Source organism: Hoplias malabaricus, chromosome 4, assembly GCF_029633855.1.
Source record: "Hoplias malabaricus isolate fHopMal1 chromosome 4, fHopMal1.hap1, whole genome shotgun sequence".
NCBI lineage: Eukaryota > Metazoa > Chordata > Actinopteri > Characiformes > Erythrinidae > Hoplias > Hoplias malabaricus.
This window is the reverse complement of record NC_089803.1, coordinates 33,683,707-33,703,011: the sequence shown is the minus strand read 5'-3', so window position 1 is coordinate 33,703,011 and position 19,305 is coordinate 33,683,707. Positions and strand designations below refer to the sequence as shown.

At 37.9% G+C, this 19,305-nt stretch overlaps 2 protein-coding genes across 3 annotated transcripts; both read right to left on the bottom strand.

Annotated features, from left to right (window-relative positions):
- Window positions 1-217: 217 nt before the first annotated feature.
- On the bottom strand, window positions 218-7,174 carry prnprs3 (prion protein, related sequence 3). The gene is made up of 2 exons (XM_066668288.1): window positions 6,776-7,174; window positions 218-2,729 (listed from the first exon to the last, which is right to left on the bottom strand). The coding sequence occupies exon 2, from the start codon at window positions 2,727-2,729 to the stop codon at window positions 1,131-1,133; it is 1,599 nt and encodes a 532-aa protein (XP_066524385.1). The 5' UTR covers window positions 6,776-7,174; the 3' UTR covers window positions 218-1,130.
- A 765-nt stretch (window positions 7,175-7,939) lies between these two features.
- Window positions 7,940-18,874, bottom strand: incenp (inner centromere protein). 2 transcript variants are annotated; one of them, XM_066668380.1, is made up of 21 exons: window positions 18,748-18,874; window positions 17,131-17,280; window positions 16,871-16,978; window positions 15,637-16,256; window positions 15,370-15,430; window positions 15,215-15,287; window positions 14,946-15,087; window positions 13,907-13,940; window positions 13,708-13,807; window positions 13,290-13,421; window positions 12,945-12,962; window positions 12,255-12,364; window positions 12,017-12,140; window positions 11,639-11,761; window positions 11,275-11,453; window positions 11,029-11,128; window positions 9,925-9,996; window positions 9,748-9,834; window positions 9,577-9,666; window positions 8,714-8,861; window positions 7,940-8,400 (listed from the first exon to the last, which is right to left on the bottom strand). In XM_066668380.1, the coding sequence occupies exons 2-21, from the start codon at window positions 17,268-17,270 to the stop codon at window positions 8,216-8,218; spliced, it is 2,646 nt and encodes an 881-aa protein (XP_066524477.1). In that variant the 5' UTR covers window positions 17,271-17,280; window positions 18,748-18,874; the 3' UTR covers window positions 7,940-8,215. The 2 variants fall into 2 exon arrangements, with proteins under 2 accessions (XP_066524477.1, XP_066524478.1); XM_066668381.1 differs by lacking the exon at window positions 12,945-12,962.
- Window positions 18,875-19,305: the final 431 nt, after the last annotated feature.

The window sequence follows — 19,305 nt, the reverse complement described above, 5'->3', positions numbered from 1 at the left end:
TCTATGTTTCTTCCTCCTCTAGCCCTGTTCTCACTGCAAGTTTGTTATGAGGAGCTATTCCTTCACCTGGAAGAGATATGAAAATTTAGGGACTACTGTGATTTGTCATTTATAATTTTGCAAATGATGAATGGTTTTCAGCTAATTCAGAATATATATATATATATATATATATATATATATATATATATATATATATATATATATATATGAGCGTGACACACAAATCTACAGTATACTAATGTCCAAAAATAAATGCATACAATTGTACTTTGTAGTCAGAAACCATTAGAGTCTAAATACATACATAAATATGTCATTAAATACATTTAATCAAACAACTAAATGAAAACATAATAATGACAATTGTTTGTGTGCCTTTTTAGCAGAGCAGCCAAATTCATAGATATCCTTGTCTATAAGTGTTAGTTATGAAAACAGATCCCAATGCCATGTTTCTAGAATGCACAAGGCCTTAATTATAGCTAAACACCCAGCCAAGATGGTTCCAGCAGTCATTAAAAATGTATGGACATTGTCATATTTCATGTATTTAAATAGTAGCACTTAGAACAGTGTCTCTTTGAAATTCTCAATGAAGTGAAGGTTCCAGTGTGAGCTGGTGTGTGATCATGTCTACAATTTCTCATACAGTGTGCACACTGCCATGTCAACAAACCACAGGTCACAAGTTATACAGTGTGGTGTGAGGAGTACAGTAATTCTGTGACTTGAAATGTGTCAGTGTCCATCAGGTAAACAGAAGTATCTTAAATATGGTTTAGTAAATCTAACTCCCAAATTAGTTATAAGTAGACAAAGCTGGGAAATGGTGGCATGACATAATAAACTCTAAGGACATTTTCTCAATTTCTCAATTTTTCAAATCTTGATAAAGTGCACATTTACATGTTTCCGAATAGTTGATGTGAAACATATGGAGATGAAGGACATGTAAATGTGAATTTAAGAGAATTTGCTAAAATTGAGAAAACGTCTTTACACCCCAGAGGGTTAAATATCAACTGTTTGTCTACCCACACAAAACAGATATAACTTTTCTGTAGTCAACTTCTACCTACATAACTCAAGAGAGTGCCCTAAATCTTTTATGTAAACTTAAATTATGATTAGTGTAATAGCAGTGAGCTGATAATCAAGGATATGGTGCTGCTCAACACAAGCATGACCTCATGGCTAATGGCCCTGGTCTGAGCACCACTTCCTGCAACATCATTCTCAACAATTCTGCGGTTTTGTGACTGCTTTTCTGCATAGACCATGTAAAGTTCGACGCAGCGCCGTGCTTTCAGCTGCTCAATCAGGGCAGGATAGCCAATCTCCATTATGCTTACAGTATCGTCGTCTTCATCGTTCTCCTGAGCGTGAGAGGGTGGCTCTGTGGCACCCGTAAGCTTTTCAGCAAAAGGCAGAAGGCTATCTGTAGTGTTACTGACCATGCTCTTTTCCCCAGTTGCTTCATCCTGTGTAGTGTTGTCTGGTACCTGAACCTCTCCAGGTTTCTCTCTTTCAGGGTTGTCTGCATTATCTTGCTGAACAATGACCTTTTCAGTGTGTGATGCATCCAGTGGTTGTAAGTCTTCTGTAGCCCTCTTATTTCTGCCAGCCACTTCTTTAAACAAGTCTCTTTCCTTCATACAATTGTCCATGTATCTGTCATAAGACTGTGGTAGAGGATTCTGAAAAATATTGTACGGGTTATTTGCTCCTGCCCCAGTAGAGCTTGATCCAGAATTACCTGCTCCGTCTGCTGCATCACCTGGAGAGCCTTGGCTTGTGTCAGAGGGTCTTGTACCATAACGTTTATACATGTAGTGGTTATAGTAATATTCTTCCTGTGGACTGTGAAACATAAAGTGTGGACGTGGAAAACTTCCCAGACCGTAACCTAATGCCATGCCAGCCACAGCACCAACTCCAGCAGCCATTATTGCTTGCTTGCCAAAACCCTTTGACTGAAGAGAGGGTCTCATGCCCATATTATTGACAGACTGGGCAAAAGGAGACCCTCCAGCTCCAGGGTAGCCATAACCACCATATCCATAGTTTCCACCATAACGAGGACTGATAATTTTATTATTAGGGTTCCAGTAGGGGTACTGCCCTGCTCCTGTTCCACCTACTCCTCCACCATATTGATTGGGATAGGAACCAGGATTAGAGGCTCCTCGAACTGGGTACCCAGGGTAAGAGCCTCCTTGAGGGTAAGGGTTTCCTGCACCCCGTCCTGGGTAGCTGTTAGGGTATGAACCTGCACCTGGATATGATCCTGCTCCTGGGCGTGCACCAGCACCAGGGTATGATCCCACTCCTGGGTAACCTCCTTGACTTGGATACCGTCCTTGCCCTGGATATCCTCCTTGCCCTGGATAGCCTCCTTGCCCTGGATAGCCTCCTTGCCCTGGGTATCCTCCTTGATTTGGGTAGCTTCCAGCACCCCCTCTTCCTGGGTTCGAACCTGGGTACCCTCCACCAGTGCCAGGGTAGGGTGGTGGATTCTGATTAGGCACTTGTGGCTGACGAGGGTAATTTGCTGGCTGTGAACGTGTCCCACTCGATGAAGACCCTTTGCTGCCTGTTCCTTTGTTGCTTGAGCTGCCTCCTTTGCCCCAGCCGAAACCTCCTTTAAAACCACCACCTCCTCCTCGTTTTGCCATTACTGAAACCCCCAAAGCCAGACAGAGGCATACCACTGCAAGACGATTCATCTGTAGAAAGAGAGAATATCTGACTCAGAAAAATGCAAGCAGTGCTAGTGCATCATGGGTTAGTGTTTTATGGTAAAATAATTTTAACTATGGAACAGTATACTTGAAACATTCACCCTTTTTACAAAAGTTACCCATATCCTGTACTAATTTCAGTGACTATATAATTGCTTTAAAAGATCAACATAAAACCTATACAGTCATAAGTGTTATTGCTGAACAACACTATCAATTAAGTATATCCATCCATCCATCCATTATCTGTAACCGCTTATCCAGTTCAGGGTCGCGGTGGGTCCAGAGCGTACCTGGAATCATTGGGCGCAAGGCGGGAACACACACTGGAGGGGGCGCCAGTCCTTCACAGGGCAACACACACACATTCACTCACACCTACGGACACTTTTGAGTCACCAATCCACCTACCAACGTGTGTTTTTGGACTGTGGGAGGAAATATCATTATCAATTATCATTATTTATAACAGTTCACAAAAATAACAAAAAAATAATTTTAAAATTCAATTATTTATTTTCTGAAAGTTGTTCCAAATGGAGAACAAATTAAAAATAATTAGTTTTACTTAATCTTCTTGAAACAGTATATCTGCACTAGGGCTGACTCCATAAAGAAGATTAATCAAGACTGCACTCAGTAGGGGTCATGAAAAAATATTTGACCTTAACTAAATTCTTGCAGGTCAAACTCTTTCAGTTTGTCTCCAATCAGAACCATCAGTCACTTATCTGTGAGTCTTTCCCAAATTCAATGAACCTGTACAAGATTATTTATTCTTTTACAGTTAAAAGTTTTAATAGTTCAGTATAACTGATAAAAAATGGTTTGTAGGGTGGGTTGAGGCCAGAGACAATTCACTCACATGCTTTTGTGCAACTAATTAATTAATTAATTTATTCATTAATTCATTATCTGTAACCGCTTATCCAATTCAGGGTCGCAGTGGGTCCAGAGCCTACCTGGAATCATTGGGCGCAAGGCAGGAATACACCATGGAGGGGGCGCCAGTCCTTCACAGGGCAACATACACACATACAGTCACTTACACCTATGGACAATTTTGAGTCACCAATCCACCTACCAACGTGTGTTTATGGACCCTGGGAGGAAACCGTGTTAAAAGCTGACTTCAAATTAATAGTTTAATTATTAAATTTAATCAACTTATTGCAGTATAATTTCAGTGTATTTACATCTATTTATTGTTGACCCAAAAAGAAGTAATTGAAGATTATCACTGGAAATACTTTTATAAGTTGTTTAATTTTTTAATACACACTTCTGAATTTGGTTTATATTATTTAAATCTGTGCTATACTCATAAAATGTACAAAATAATTTCTTATCAAAAATGTTGAATTTATTTGAAATTTTGGAGGTTCTAGAGGAGCTAGGCAATCCAGTAAGGCAAGTCAATGCAGTTGCAGTTCACCTCCTCACCGTAAAACTATGATATATTTCAATAGTTCAAATACCAAGATTATTTGGCTGTTACCATCAAAGGTGATGTTATAAGCCCCAAATGTGAATATACAACATAGCATAATTCAAGGATTGCTGGAAAGAGGTCCAGCCTTAGGACTTATACTTAGTTTAGCTTCAGCCCATTTCTACTGGTTCTGGTACAAAACAACCTAAAAAAAAACATGTCCAATAACCATATGTCACAGAGTGAATATTCATTATCTCGGGTACTTTTAATGAGGCAGTATTGACACTTATTCTGTACCGCAGTTTGCTCACCCAGCAGTTGAAATGCTATGTGTGGGATTAGCTAGACTACACATAGTATGCCTAGATGATACAATGAACTTGTCTGAATCTTGAACGATTTACTAGACCATACATAGTGCACCAGATACACGAAACAATTGTGAATTGTACACTCAAACAATGCATTCAAATAGATATGATTTTGTGCACCTTTGAGTGAATATAAATGGCCTTCTTTTAGAAAACTCTATACCTATGTTGTTTGATTATCTTTCTAAATTATATATTTTAACTAAATAATTATAAGGTTTCACATGGCTAGCTGCGTTTGTGGTTTAGGCTATCATTTGGCTGATGTCAAATAATACGACTTTTAGCAGAATATGCAATATGTGCAGCTTCTCATTCATATCAATGTAAATTAAATATTTTGGCTCAAGTAGAGATCTGCTAAAGATTAAACGAATTAAACTGATAGCAAAACATAGGGGTTTATAAGTTCATTTTATGTTCAGATTTGAATGTAAACAAGAAAAAGCATAAAAAAACAAAACAAATTAATGGTAATCATTAAAATATTGACAGTGAATGGGCTGTATATAGACTTTGTAAGGCTTAAAGATTGATGATGTATTCCAGAGCCTTTGTGCAGCAGTAAAAGTGTGAGACAAGAAGAGGGCTGAAAAACCCTGGGCCAGTACTTGCACCCCTTGTTTGATTGTGCCTACTTAAGTGTGCAAAGCTGTAGGGTGTTATGATTCTTTAATTTTCCCCAACAAATGTGCTCAAGCCTTGTGAAGAGAGCCATGTGCCATTATGTGTAACTACAATGTGTTTTCTTGATGGAACTGGTGATTTTGTAGAAACCAGTAAGAATCCTTTCCTAAAACACATGAATGTGCATGGTTGATTAGTGACACAAACATAGCTGAAGGAGGCCTTAGACATCATCATTAAAGGTTGTGTACACTTCATCAAAGGTACACACTTCAAGTAAGACCTACGGGCCCAGGCAATCAATGGGTCAAATGCCACCCTTGCCTCTGATTTTGTCACTTTACTAACACAGTTCGGTTTGGAGTGAACATTAATTATCAGATTTTTTTTTAATTGGATTCAATATTTAGTCATTTATTTATTTCTGTATTTGTAAATTCATATTATATGTGATGACACCCCACCCCTACCGCACATACACACACACACACACAAGGGTTACTAGGATAACAGGTTATGTAAACAGTGCAGTAGTTTAATTTTTTTGAAAGGGGTGGTAGACATTTGTATACTTTATAGGTATCCCCGTATTTTATTTACATTGAACCTGGCTGAATCTGAACATCTCACTACTCACAATGACTGACTACACCCTATGTAGTCCACTAGATAGCTGAAAAAACTTCTACATTCAGAAAATGCAATAAAGTATAAATATGGTGTGCCTTTATTTGAATATAGTTGCTTTTTCTTTCAATAAAATCATAATATCTGTAAATACAGAAACCGTTATTTTATGAAGACCTACATACTACATGATGTAGGGGGCAGGGAGCGATTTGAAGCTCCAGCCTCTGATATGTGAGAGTCCTCGACCCCGCCTTACTTCATGGGATGTGTAGGCTATTAGCGATATTGACTACAGCGAACAACTACGACTCGGACACATTGGTAGAAAAATCTAGAAATGTTGGACAAGCTTAAATATACACTTACACCCTCTGTTACACATGATCTAGAGAATCGTCTTTGGCTCCCGAGACGAATCTGCTTTAGAATAACAAGGTTTGTAAACCTGGAGCTCATTCACGTAACCCATGATAATTTAACAGCCCTGCGGTGGACAGGCCCAACGCGTGTCAATGCCATGACAACGCAGCGAGCTATTTAACATAGTCCTCCAATAAAACTGTAATATTCGTCATCTGACGTTGCTAACTTAATACGTTAAGAACAGACATGGGTGTAATTAATAATAACAGCGATAAACTACTCGTATTTATTATAAAGCAACAGAGACGGGAGCATTAGCTTAGCAACGGACCAGCGTAACAGTGACATTTAAACAGTGAATATTGGTGAAACTGTGTTGTTTTCACCTAACCCACCGCCATGTAACAATCAACTACAGTCAACTGTGATCTGTCCCATGGCAAGGACGTTAGCAGTCTGAAATGGCTCCGTAATCATTAAGTCTATTCCACATTAAGGTAGACAAGAAAAATAATAATACAAAAGAAACCGCCGTGTTCAGCCTTACAGACAAACGCACCTAGTTCTGATATATAACGCTGGCCATAGGTTTCGAATTCACTTACCTCTGTAAAGTGTATCAGGTTAGATTATCTAACGCTATATTCCCCTGGCCGTTTGCTGTCCCTCGACGAATGACGTTATAATTTCCACGAAAGGAATATACTCCCGTTCACAGATCAGTCCACGGCCCGAAGAGGGGTTTATGTTTATGCTTTTCGTCGTAGGTCTGAACAGGCGCTGTGCGCACAAAGCGAGGACTGGTCCTGGTCAGAGACGCTCGACCACGGTAACAGGTGTTTTCTTGAGTCATTAAATAATCATTCTACATCCGTTTAACACCGCTAAATCACTTCAGGCCTGAGGTTAGTATGTACAATATGTGAGGAATAATTTTAATTTCATAAGTGAAAACAGCAAAACGGTATGTTTTTAAAATAATGTATAATCTCAGTGAGGCTGTGATTGGCCGAGGATTATAACGGCCCGCTAGGATAGAAAGCGCAGGCGCACTGCGACCGTGTGACGTAGAAATTTCCGTCTTTCTCGATGTTCGCACTAAAAGCTATGTCCTTATGGGTTTAGCGATTATTAGGGGTTCGAGCACGAAGTTCTTGTTTTTCCTTCGTCTCCGCTCTGTATACTGTGTAGATATCGTTATAGTCTACTTACTACAGGAAAAGGCCAAACATAAACAAAGATTTCACGTACACTCAACCCTCAGCATTTCAAGATGTATAAAAAGAAAGAACATTATTTATTACAGATACATTTCTGAGTGGCTTGTCCCACAACGTGGTATTTTGTCATCATTCAGCACTGGAAATGCCAGAACATTCACAGTTAATGATCTGGCATATAGCATAAAAACCAAATCAGAGACGATTTTTATTTAATTAAAAGAAAAATAGTTATTTGTTATACAGTCAGCAGACTGTTGACTTTTACTTTATAGCCATTTTTGTAGTATTTCACTTCTTAAGGAAAGACCAAATTTACACTTGAGTATTAGGCAAGAAAAGCAGGGCTAAAAAGTCTGACAGAATGCTAATTTAGGCCCTGATTACATAACCAAGACATGTAAGAGACATGGATTAAATTAAGGAGAGCACGTCCTCCACACACTTCAAATCCCATTTTTTTTATTTCCTCAAATTCTTTGTTTATTATGCAGGTTTAAAAGGAGGGAATTTACATACACACTCCATTGACACATTTAGCCTCCAATAAATTTGTGCCATGTTACACTTTCAATTTAATATTCGTAGCAGCTCCTGTGTGAATTAGCAGGTGAGGCTAATTCAATCAATTCCCATTAAGATACACTACAGATCAGAACACCTTAAACCTAACAACCGTTTTCTCATTCTTTTTGTCCTCCCCACTACTCCAACTTCAAATATATTTTTATAGTGCTTTATTAAAGTAAAATTCAAAAGTTTATATAAAACAAATGTGACGTGTATACATATAAAATAGACGGCAGAAAAATAGACATCTGTCCCCTAGTTGGGCATGGTGCCCATGCGTGGAGGAGAGTGCCACACAGCAGAGCTAGTACGTTTAAAGAAGCGTGGTTTGGTCTTTTGAAAGATTTTCTCCAGTCTGGGCTGTTCAATCACCCCAAAGTAAGAGTCTAGGTCTAGTGGGTCATAATAGCGCTTCATGATAGCCTGCTGAAGCTGCATACCTGTGGACAGAAATACAATTAATATATATGATGCCATAAAATGTGTGTACCTGTAGAAGATATAAAATTTCAATAAAATTTGAAATTGATTAGTTGATTAATAAAGGAGTGAATCATTTACCGGCCAAATTAAGTTGTATCGTCACAGGAGAAAGGGGAATAAAAATAAATAAATTTGGAAGTCCGTGCAACATGCAAGGAATATTTTCCAAGTAATATTGTGAACATGTATGGGCATTCCAAGGTAAATAGTTTTTAACATTTAATAAGACAGCTGGTACTCAGAATCCTTGGAGTCAGAAACACTTCTTACCCTCTGCCCAAGAAGGGATGGGTTTCCTGGGTGCAGATTCATCGTCTGTAGAATCATCACTGTTCTGGTCCATCCCATAGTCTTCTGGGTTTGTTAAAACATCTACCTTCTTCCCTTTAGGGGTTATCTGGTAGGACTGAGGAGATTGCTATAGGATATGAACAAATATATTAAGTCCTGTTTATCTGGACATGTTTATGAATCAAAGGGCAGCATTATTCTTTACACCAAGAAACAGTGCCACAAGTCAAAAAGCCCTTATAGTAAATATTGTGCATTTTGAAACTGTCTCGTCACTGCTTTTCTGTGTATGTTACTGTAGTCATACAAAATTTTTAAAAGTAGGTCTAGATATTGCATAGAGCATAAATCTACAGTAAAACAGCTGTTCCTGATCCCATAACTACAAGCAAACTTTATTAAAAAGGCAGAACCTTCCCCTTACACATACCAAATTCATTATTATGAGCAATCTTGTTCATTTTCCAATAAGTGAACTGTCTATTCCTCCTTCATATAAATTCAGTTTCAAAAGTTTGAGAAATACTGCTGTAAATATATGTACCCAGTCAGCTAATAGTTGCAACACTTTGTAGGAGTGTAGAAGACGACAACTGTCCTGCTGTCTAGGTAACCTAACTCACACCATATATAAGAAACAATAGTACCGATGAATAAAATCCATTCATTGTTTACATATAGGTAAAACAAGATTGACTGAAGTAAGATTTGACTTAGAGCAATGGAGGATAAGACAACACTTATTAGCTGGCAGAGCATCCTGAAAACGTTAATTTAGGATAAAGGAACAGAAGCAAATAAACAAAATATATGAATCTTAAAAAAATTATTTTTTCTTTTACCTCGACATCTACAGTGACATTCAGTGCTGCTCCCTTGTCTATTGTCATGTTTGCTGTTCCTTTCCCCACAGGGGTCTTCATGACAGAGTGCTGAAAGTGACAAGTCATTTAATAGCAAGAACTTCATAAAGGACATGAACAAATGTACATTTTAATATCTCAGTATATTACCTCAATATCTACAGTGACATTTAGTGCAGGACTGTGGGCAGTTGTGGCACTGAGGGTTTTGGACATTGGCATTTTCATAACTGAAGTCTGAAAGAGTGTGGGGACATAAAAGTGAGGTTATTACAGTACCATGATCTTTAAAAGATAGAATTTCAAATTAAAAATAAAATACTGTACAGTGATGGTAGGGGCAACGGCAGCATGCTTCTGTTGGGCAGCTCTTTCTTCAGCCTTCTTCTGCTCCTCTTCCTAAGGAAAGGGACATGCATTTAGATGAATGGCACTTAAGGAGACATTTAGCGATGAAATATATGGTTTAATTATGAGGCTAAGATCAGGTGCTGAACTACGCACCACTTTCAAATTCACAAAATGACCTAAAGGATCAAAAGGATGAAGTGAAACAATATACTCTTTGGTGTATTTTGAGTGTTTCTCATCACCGCCATGATCAAAACGGGTGCATAATATGTATATGGGTGCATCCAACCTTAAAAGTGGACAAATGGATATGTCCATTACAAATGGATTATGTAAGCTCCTATGTATAAAAAAACTAAAACTAAAAAAATCAATGATAATAAATAAACATTGGTAATGTTCAATCAAGAGAGGACAACCTCTAGGTGGCCAGACCTCCAGCTTTCACAGGTGTCTGTTAGCTAACAACTGGGCAGGTAGCCTTCTCCTTTAAGCATAATGAAGTGTCAATTGCTATTGTGTTAGCAGCTTTTTGAATATAAGCAGAAGTTGGCTTGACATGCCTGAGGCATGCCCTCACCCAACTGGGCTGGTTGTATTTTGTGCAATTAAAAGGGAGCTCTAGTTAACAGGTGGAATTAGCAACCATTACATTGGGGGTATTCATTTATTTAAGTGTACTATATAAAGTTCCATAAGGAGCTCATACAAAGCAGAATTTTTCACCACTAGTGTTATTAGAGAATGTATACATATGTAGTAAACACTCAAACATGCTACAATTTCCTTCAGCATCACTACTGTGTATTACATCTCTTATTTCCTGTTGTATAAAAAGAAAATATTGTATGGAGAGAACTTCATTTGATCAAATTTGCATATGCATACAGCCTTATTGCTATTTAGCAAATTGTATATCTAGGACTTTGAAAACCCATTTAGAAATGATCATGTGTGATGGAGTGCAATAAATTTGCCTAAGAATAAAAAGATATTGTAATAGGTTTAAAAGAAAAAAAAATATCAAGGAATAAGTTATTAAAGCAGTTGTGTTTGGGCAGCTTGCAGTTAGATATATACCCTCCTTCTCTTCTCCTCAAGCTCTCTTCTTTCTTTCTCCTTGGCAGCTTTCTCCAGTTCCTTCTGAAGAGCAATAGCCTTTTCACGCTCTAATCTTTCCCTGCAGCAAATAATTCCATTTTAGTCCTCAGAGGTTGTTTGCCACACATTGTCTCATGAATTGCTGGGATGCTGTACTACAATATACTATAAACTTAAGTACCTTCCATACTTTAATTTTACTAAGGGTGGGGGCAGGCAACCAACCTCTCAGCAGCAGCAGCTTGTTTTTCTCTCTCCCTTTCTCTCTCCCGCTCTCGTTCCCGCTCTTGCTCCTTCTTGAGCTCCAGAGCACGTGCAGCGTCCGCTTGTTTGCGAGCTTTCTCTCGTTCCTCCTCAGCCTTTCGCTTGGCCAACAGCTCCTGATGCCGTCGCTCTTCTTCCTCCTGAGGGAGAAAGTGTAGAATTTTGTTAATTATTAAATAATTGGCTGAAATATGTCTGTAACAATATTTATGAACATTGTTTAAACAGTATGAAAAAAAGCAGAAAAACGTATATACACACACGCTATATTGATGTCATATGTTTAATGTGTGACAAGAATTTGTGCATAAATTACACAGCTTACAGCCTGCTGAAGCTTTTTCTTTCGGGCTGCTTCCTCTTGTTTCCTACGAAGTTCCAGTTCTTCTTGACGTTTAGAAGCAACCATTTTCTTGGCTTTCTCTTCAGCCAACCGCTCCACACGAAGCTTCCAATGAAATATATTGCAATAAGATTAGGGCTTTTTCCTTATATGCATACAATTTGTCTGTCCAACTACAAAATATGAATTAAAATTGAACTTGAGATATTTATTTATTTTTAGATAAATAAAACCTAAAAGCATTTAAATGTAAATCCATATAACTGAAGCTTAAAATTCCAGATTTTCTTGGCATCACTATCCTTTGGTGAAAAAATAATTTTACTGAAATAAATTTCAAATATAAAAATTGAGACCAACCAAATCATTTTTCTTCTCAAGCTGTGCCATTTTTTCTTCAATTTTCTTTTTCTTTTCCTGCTCCTTTTCTTTCTCTCCTTTGACCCGTGCCTCCACTACTCGTCTTAAGCGCTCATCCCGTTTTCTAAACAGAAAAAGAAAGCACTTGGCCTTATTCTACATAATCCAGGCAGCTCAATACAATCTGCAATCTATATATATTTAAAAAACAAAAACCCATGCAAAACTGAATTGATACCTTTTCATCTCTTCCTGTTTCTTTCTCCTTTCTTCTTCAATCTTTTTCTTTCTTTCATTTTCTTGTTCAATCTTCTTGTTTAATGCATCCCATTTTTGCCGTTCCCGCACCTAAAGTGACAAGGACCATTTTCATGGAGGGGAAAAAAAAAACAAACCAAAAAACAAAAAAACACTTGGGTTGAGATACAATGACAAATATTTAACGGAAGTTGCATTTAGTGAGAGGTTAGAGGGACATACATGAGGGATTGAGTTAAAAGATTAAGTTAAAATGATAGCCTGTAGCACGTTCCCCCAAATGATTTAGCACTTTGGGGTGGACAATACGGCAACAATATAACTCTTGATATAAAATCACATTAAGTATTTTAATACACATTATGTAAAACAATAACCTTCAGTGGTAAGATAAGTTGGAAAAATACTGATAGCCACAAAAAGTACTATCATATTGCCCACCCTTAAGTTAGGCTGTGTATATCACAGTACGAAAATAAGAAATATAAAGAAGCGTTTCACTAAAAACCTTAACACAAATTTCCTATGTTAAAGTAATACAGTATGAGACTTCTCACACACCGCTACAAGTTAGATGGCAAAAGGAAAGTGACCCAGTGCACGCACATCCGTACACACACCAGTGAAATGTTACAGTGGCTTACATAGCTACATCAGAATTTGCACTTACCACCGAGCCAGTGCTCAACTGAGGGAAAAAAATAGGAGCAGGATTACTAACCCAGCAAACAATGCATTTACTCTCTACTTTGATTAAGTGATCAAATATCTTAAGTCACAGTATACTTCAGTCTAACTTCGGTTTAATTACACCTCTGCCAAATTACAATTGCACCCCCCCCCCAAAAAGTGACCAATCATTTGACAATTGAGTTGGTCATTAAACCTTGTTAATTTCTATAAAATCTTTCCTCCCAAGGTACAGAAATATTAAAATCCAAAATCTAGTTGGTCTAATTAAGTATTTACACCATAATCTGTAGCAAATCATTAAGTGTAGTGACTAGAGGCTCACCTTGCCATCTGTTTTTCCAGTCTGTTTAATGAAGCTCTTTATGATGGAGCTGCGTCCCAGTGAACTTGGAGTCATCATCAGAAGCTGGTTCTTCTGTACTGTGTGCAGGAAACGCATGCTAGGCGTAATGCCCTAAAATATAAGTAAATGACTACATAAATACCTATACCACTTATACCAAAACTAAGGTGGTGGAAGTACCAAGCTTTTGAAATTCTGATGTTCTTATTAGCCATTTGACATCCAGGAACAAGCGATATTACACTAATAAATAAGCATCCCTATAAAAAGGTTATTAAGCTTATACATTTTGTTTAAAGTGTAGAAACTGGGGAGCAAGGAATCAATACAAACCAAATATTTTTGATATAGTACTAGAATTGTTTACTATGAAAGTAAGATGTACTGGCTGTCTTACAGTCATGCACTTCTTGGGAGGCGAGTGCTTCTTCTTGGGTGTGCCAAATGCTATTGCTGCTGCCTCTGCCGCACGACGTTTGGAACCCGAGCGAGAAGCCCTGAAAAAGGTATACTTTATTCAAAACCCAAGACACACTAGTTTAGAGAAAACATTATACAAATTACTCAAACAAAAAGTAATTTAAAAGTTCACTCACCTTACATCATCCTGCAAATTCTTTCCACTGTCATCTATAAGACATAAAAGGCAACTCATTTAGTAAGTATCTTATTAAAAATGTTTTTCTGGAAAATGGGAAATTTCTAGACACCCATATAAATTCTGAAATAACAAAGTTACTGGAAAACCTGCCAATCCCTAATACCTGGTACATACCATACACCAGCACATGTGACTGGAAATAATAAAATATAATTAACTACCCAGTTACATGCAGAGCATATAATATTGTGGTGGAAAAATATTAATCAAAATATAAAGTGCCATAAAAAAAGTTGCAAAGGCTAGGGTAATAAATGTAACTAAATAAAATGGCAGGAAACCCAAAGCCATATCTACAGGTGAGAGATGCCCACAGATGCTTGAGTATCTTATAAAATATCATAAGATTAGCATATGTACTACAGTTCAGAATGTGAAGCGATCATTTTTATGTGAATTATGGAAATCTATTCAAATTATTTCTACTTTTTTAGAGTTTGCCACTCTTTGTTTTATTATTCGGCGAGCAGTATGCAATTCATGCCAGATTTCAGATATTCAAATGCATTTCATACTTTGTCAGTGGAGTAATGCAATAGTTATGGGTATTACCCGAGAGTTGAGTACAAGTACAATCCAGAGGCAAAGTGTGTTCATTTTTAACACTACTCACATCTGCCTGTATACTTTAAAATCATTCATAAATTGCTTATAATAATGTAAAGTAAATGGCATGAAATTAATTGTATTGTATTGAATTTTATGTAATGACAAAACAATTACAAAAATAAATAAATAAACCTGTAAATGTTCAGTACCAGGTTGCAGGTTGTGTCAAAATATAACTATCTGTATGGATTGAGAATAGCACTGTGTGCAGAAAATTCAAGCCTTGCATTTTGGAAAAACCTGGATTCTGTATTGTGTGTGTGTGCTTACTTCCATTTATCAATTAATATGAGATGGCGTTTTTGGCCCTATATTGTTTGTAACTTATTTCATTACGGAAATGTGATTGCAATAACAGTATTTACCTGTCACATCAGTACCCGCGTCTGACAGCCGAGCCATGGAACGTGTGAAACGACAATTTTCCCCGACAGTTGGAGTTGATGGCTTCTGTTCCATAACTTGCATCACTTTTGCTTCATCTACTGGTTGCTTGGACTCAGGATTCTGATTAAACACATTTAACAACACACGGGAGAAATTTGTGAATTAATTGCACTGCAGACATACAATATCTTAATGCTTTTTGATGCCCTTAAGGGAAGTAATCAATACTGGGATGCAGTCAAGCAACCTCAGCCGGGGTTTTCTGTGCTTCAGTGCTGGTTTCAGCTGCTTGTTCTGTCTGTTCTTCCTCTGTGTTGATTCTAGAAAACAGGGTGATATTTAATCTCTGAAACTTATCACAAATAAAATAACAAACTCTATAATAGAAACAAGTTTACTCACTGTTCAACCCTGTCCTCAGCTACATCATTCTCTTCTGTTTCTACATCCATAGAAACATCCCCTAAGGAACAATAAAGTTTGAATAATTTATGAAGAATGTACAACACCAGATACGTATTGGTCAAATAAATACGTAAAACCACATGAATTCAAAGCAAAGCCAAAATGTTAGCATTTAAGTACTTGATTTACTGTAATATGGCAGAGCAGAATGTGTTCCCTATAGAGATTTTGCCACTGTATATTTTTGCATGTGGGTAGTCTCACCACTGACAGAGCTGCTGCATGTGGAGTTGCCCATTTTGTTCTTCTTCTTTAAAAAGGAACGTCGAGAGGCTCGACGAACTGCTTCCTGGGTCATGCTGTGCCTGAGGCCCACCAGAGAGTGGCGCAGCACCAGAGACCGCCGGACTGACGTCCGTGAGGATGAGGTCTGAGCCTGAGACCCTACAGCTGCGATAGTTATTTTATTAGCAGAGCGTCCTGGAGAAGGATTGGACTGTAGCTGTCTCTCAGCAGAGAGACGCTCCGCTGAAGGAATTTTCACCACAGCTTGAGACAACAGTGACTGCACCGGGGATGAGAAATTGCTCGACTCCTTGTTTTCCGGAACATCAGATGGCTGTGGAGCCACCGCTGCCACCTCCTCCATCATTTCTGCTTGCTCCCTTGCCTTGGCAGCACCTTTGTTGCGTGTGCTACGTTTGACTGGCTCACTATCAGTCACTGTTGCCACCGCTTTATTGCGCCGTGTGCGGCGAACTGGCTCCTCAGTTGATGTATCAGGGCTGTTACTGGGTGCATGTGTAACTATCAGCTCTGAAATTGAATTTAGAGTGTTCTGGACAGAAGAACGACGCAAGTTACTGCGCTTCCCCTTAGAGAAACTGGGGGAGAGAGAAGAAAAAAAAATGAATGTCTTGAACACTTGCAAATCACAAGATTCACAGTAAATTTTGAACAGTATAAATAATTTATTTAAATTATTTAAATCAGCCAGTATGCCCAACTGCCAGCATGCCAGGAGACAAGGTTGAAACACACCCTGGACAGGGTCCAGCTCAGGACAAACATGTATGGAACCTTTTTGTACAGTCTATCCAACAATTGACAGTTTTTGAACTGAGAAAGTAAACTCACACATACACTAGAAGAACACACCAAACTAGCAGACAGTCACCCAAGGCAGTGTTTAAACCTTCAACCACAGAACTCTGGAGCTGTGCCAAGGCAACACTACCTGATGCCCCAATGACCACTGATGTAACTCATCTAAAATATCATTCAAATGCTCCATATTTTTTCCTCATTATTAACTCAAGTACTGAAAACATAACTGTTCATAAATTAAAACATTAAATTTAACATAAAAAGAATATTTTTCTGGCTCAAACATTATACTGTTTATCATTCAAAAATATGAACATAGGAAAACTGCAAAAACACGTAAACACTGATTTCCAACATGACATTGGAAATGGGACAATCTAAATATTATTACCGTCTTTTGTTCCGAGTTTCATTCAACTCTACAGAGATCCGTTTCCTGCGGGTTGTCCGTTTCTGTGATGGAGTTTTGGGCATGAGCTCTGGTTCTGTATTAAAATCACTGTAACATAAAACAATAAGGATGATGTGTCTCTAAAGTCAAAAACAAAAATATTACAAAATTTGAATAAGCCAATAGTGTCATTTCAAATTTATCTGATTTTACAGCTATACTCTTGAGATATATATATATATATATAAATATAAACATACCTTGAGAACATTCGCTGAGCTTCCTGCTGAATTTCCTCCAGCCACAACATGTGAACATTTTCAACCTCATCTGTAAAATCCTTCAGCTTCCCAGTCAACACCTGTGTGAGGGAACGCACGGCCTCTGGCAAGGAACTCATGGTTGCGTCCCTGTGCATTGAAAGAGGTGATTGAAGGGCAAGACACAGGATGACGTTCAGCACAAAAATCATAGACGCCTCTATACTACACACAAATTTTGTGACTTTGCAACAAGATTCTATACAAAATAATCATGAAAAACTTCAACTACATGCACAATAAAAATTTTCCAAGCTGCCATCTAGCTTTATATATTCTTTGGACTAAACATTTAGATAACTCTTCTAAGTACATGCATCTTCAGTTTTTTTTTATATATTTACTGTAAAAATTTACTCTATAATCATACTCTAAGTATTAAATAAATTTTCACAGTGGGAGGACGAAGAAAATTTCAAATACCATACAACAAAGTGCAGGCATTCACATCAAACTATATAACCTACACATGTCACATTTACATTTTAATTCTGTAAAAACATTGAAATTCCATTAGAAAATATATTTTACTGATTTAATTGTAGAGTCAAAAAACAGAACTGGATATTCTGGACTTTCTAGCACATTGGAAAGTTTCAATGTAGTGAAACATTACATTCATATTCTCATGACCTAGCAGTGCTCAAAAAGCATGGAGAGTCACAATGGGATTAAGTCCTGACACGATCCAGGGCTGTATCTCAAATGGTTGTCTACTATCTACCCAGCGCCCTAAGTAGAACATGAAATACCAGCTTCTTTATCAGAATACAACAATACATTTCTAATATGTATCTATTTACATTCAGTAATAAAATGCACAGGTCCCTGTCTAACACCGAGTGCACTGTCTGGATGTTAAAGTCATAGCTTCATGATCCATTCAATGCACTTTGGAGCCATTTTAGATTCAGCCTAGGTCTAACAATGCTTTGTTTTGTGGGCAAAATGCCAAGAACTACCGTTTGCAGTTTCCTAATATCGTTCTTCAACTGTAAAAAGACATGTGCTCGGATCGTTTTAAACAACTGGTAAATGTCTATATGTTAGTTTATAAGCAAGCAAAGTTAAGATTTTCTACGTTATAGGCTAACGTTGCCAACCTAACCTGATCTGGCCTACGTAAGAACAATTATGCGCAACTGAAAGCAATGTAACATTTGCGTTAAAGTTTCACGACGAGCTCATAGCATAATTTTTTTATAACAGAGACTTCTCTGAAACTGCAGTGGAAGAGCACAGAGCACAATTTATGTTATGATGTAGCTCATGCTCAGCGACGAGGTAGCTAGCGATAGTTAACCCAGTTCGACGATGAGAAAGCGTAAACAAATGCTGACACAAATATCTTAAGGTTAACAGAGAGACAAGAGATTTCAGTATAAATGCTATTGAATGGACACTGCAAAGCTTATGAAAGATTACTAGAGCACTACCGCTATAGAAATAACGTTATCTCTCGTTAGCATTTCGCCCACCACCAAATTGTCAGCAGAAATAACCCGAATCCATATACGTTAAATAAAGTAATAAAAAAACTTAACGTTACGTCAATACCTTTAGGTTAAAACCGTACGCTTTACAGATCTCCCACTCCTTTTTTTCCGATAAACATTCAGATCCGTGCGCGCTATGAAAACAGCGGCTCAACCCTACCCGCTCAAAACGGTTTAAGTAGTTTAAAATTCACAGAGCACCAATCGCTGTGTGAGTGCCATGTAATTGGTGGACGCCGCTGTCCTTCAAACCCCTCTGGTCCAATCAAAAACTTCAAAAAAAAGACACGTAAAAAGGGCGGGCCCTTTTTTAGGAACATCAGAAACTGATAATACGATTGTACCATTTGAACGTCAATCACATTTTCAAACCGCCCCAGTCTAACGGTTGGCCCCGCCCACACGACCTGCTTTTCCGTGTGGAAACAACAGCCAGACGACCCCTGTTTATGCCGATACCCCATTAGTCCACGGTGGTCAGTAGGAAACAACACTGACAAAGTTGTTTTGAATAGTAATATTATTTTAAACTGTACTATATTTGCATCTTCATCAAGTTCCAAAATGTTGAACATGTATTTCCCTTGTATAGCATACAGTACATAAGCACATAAAAACT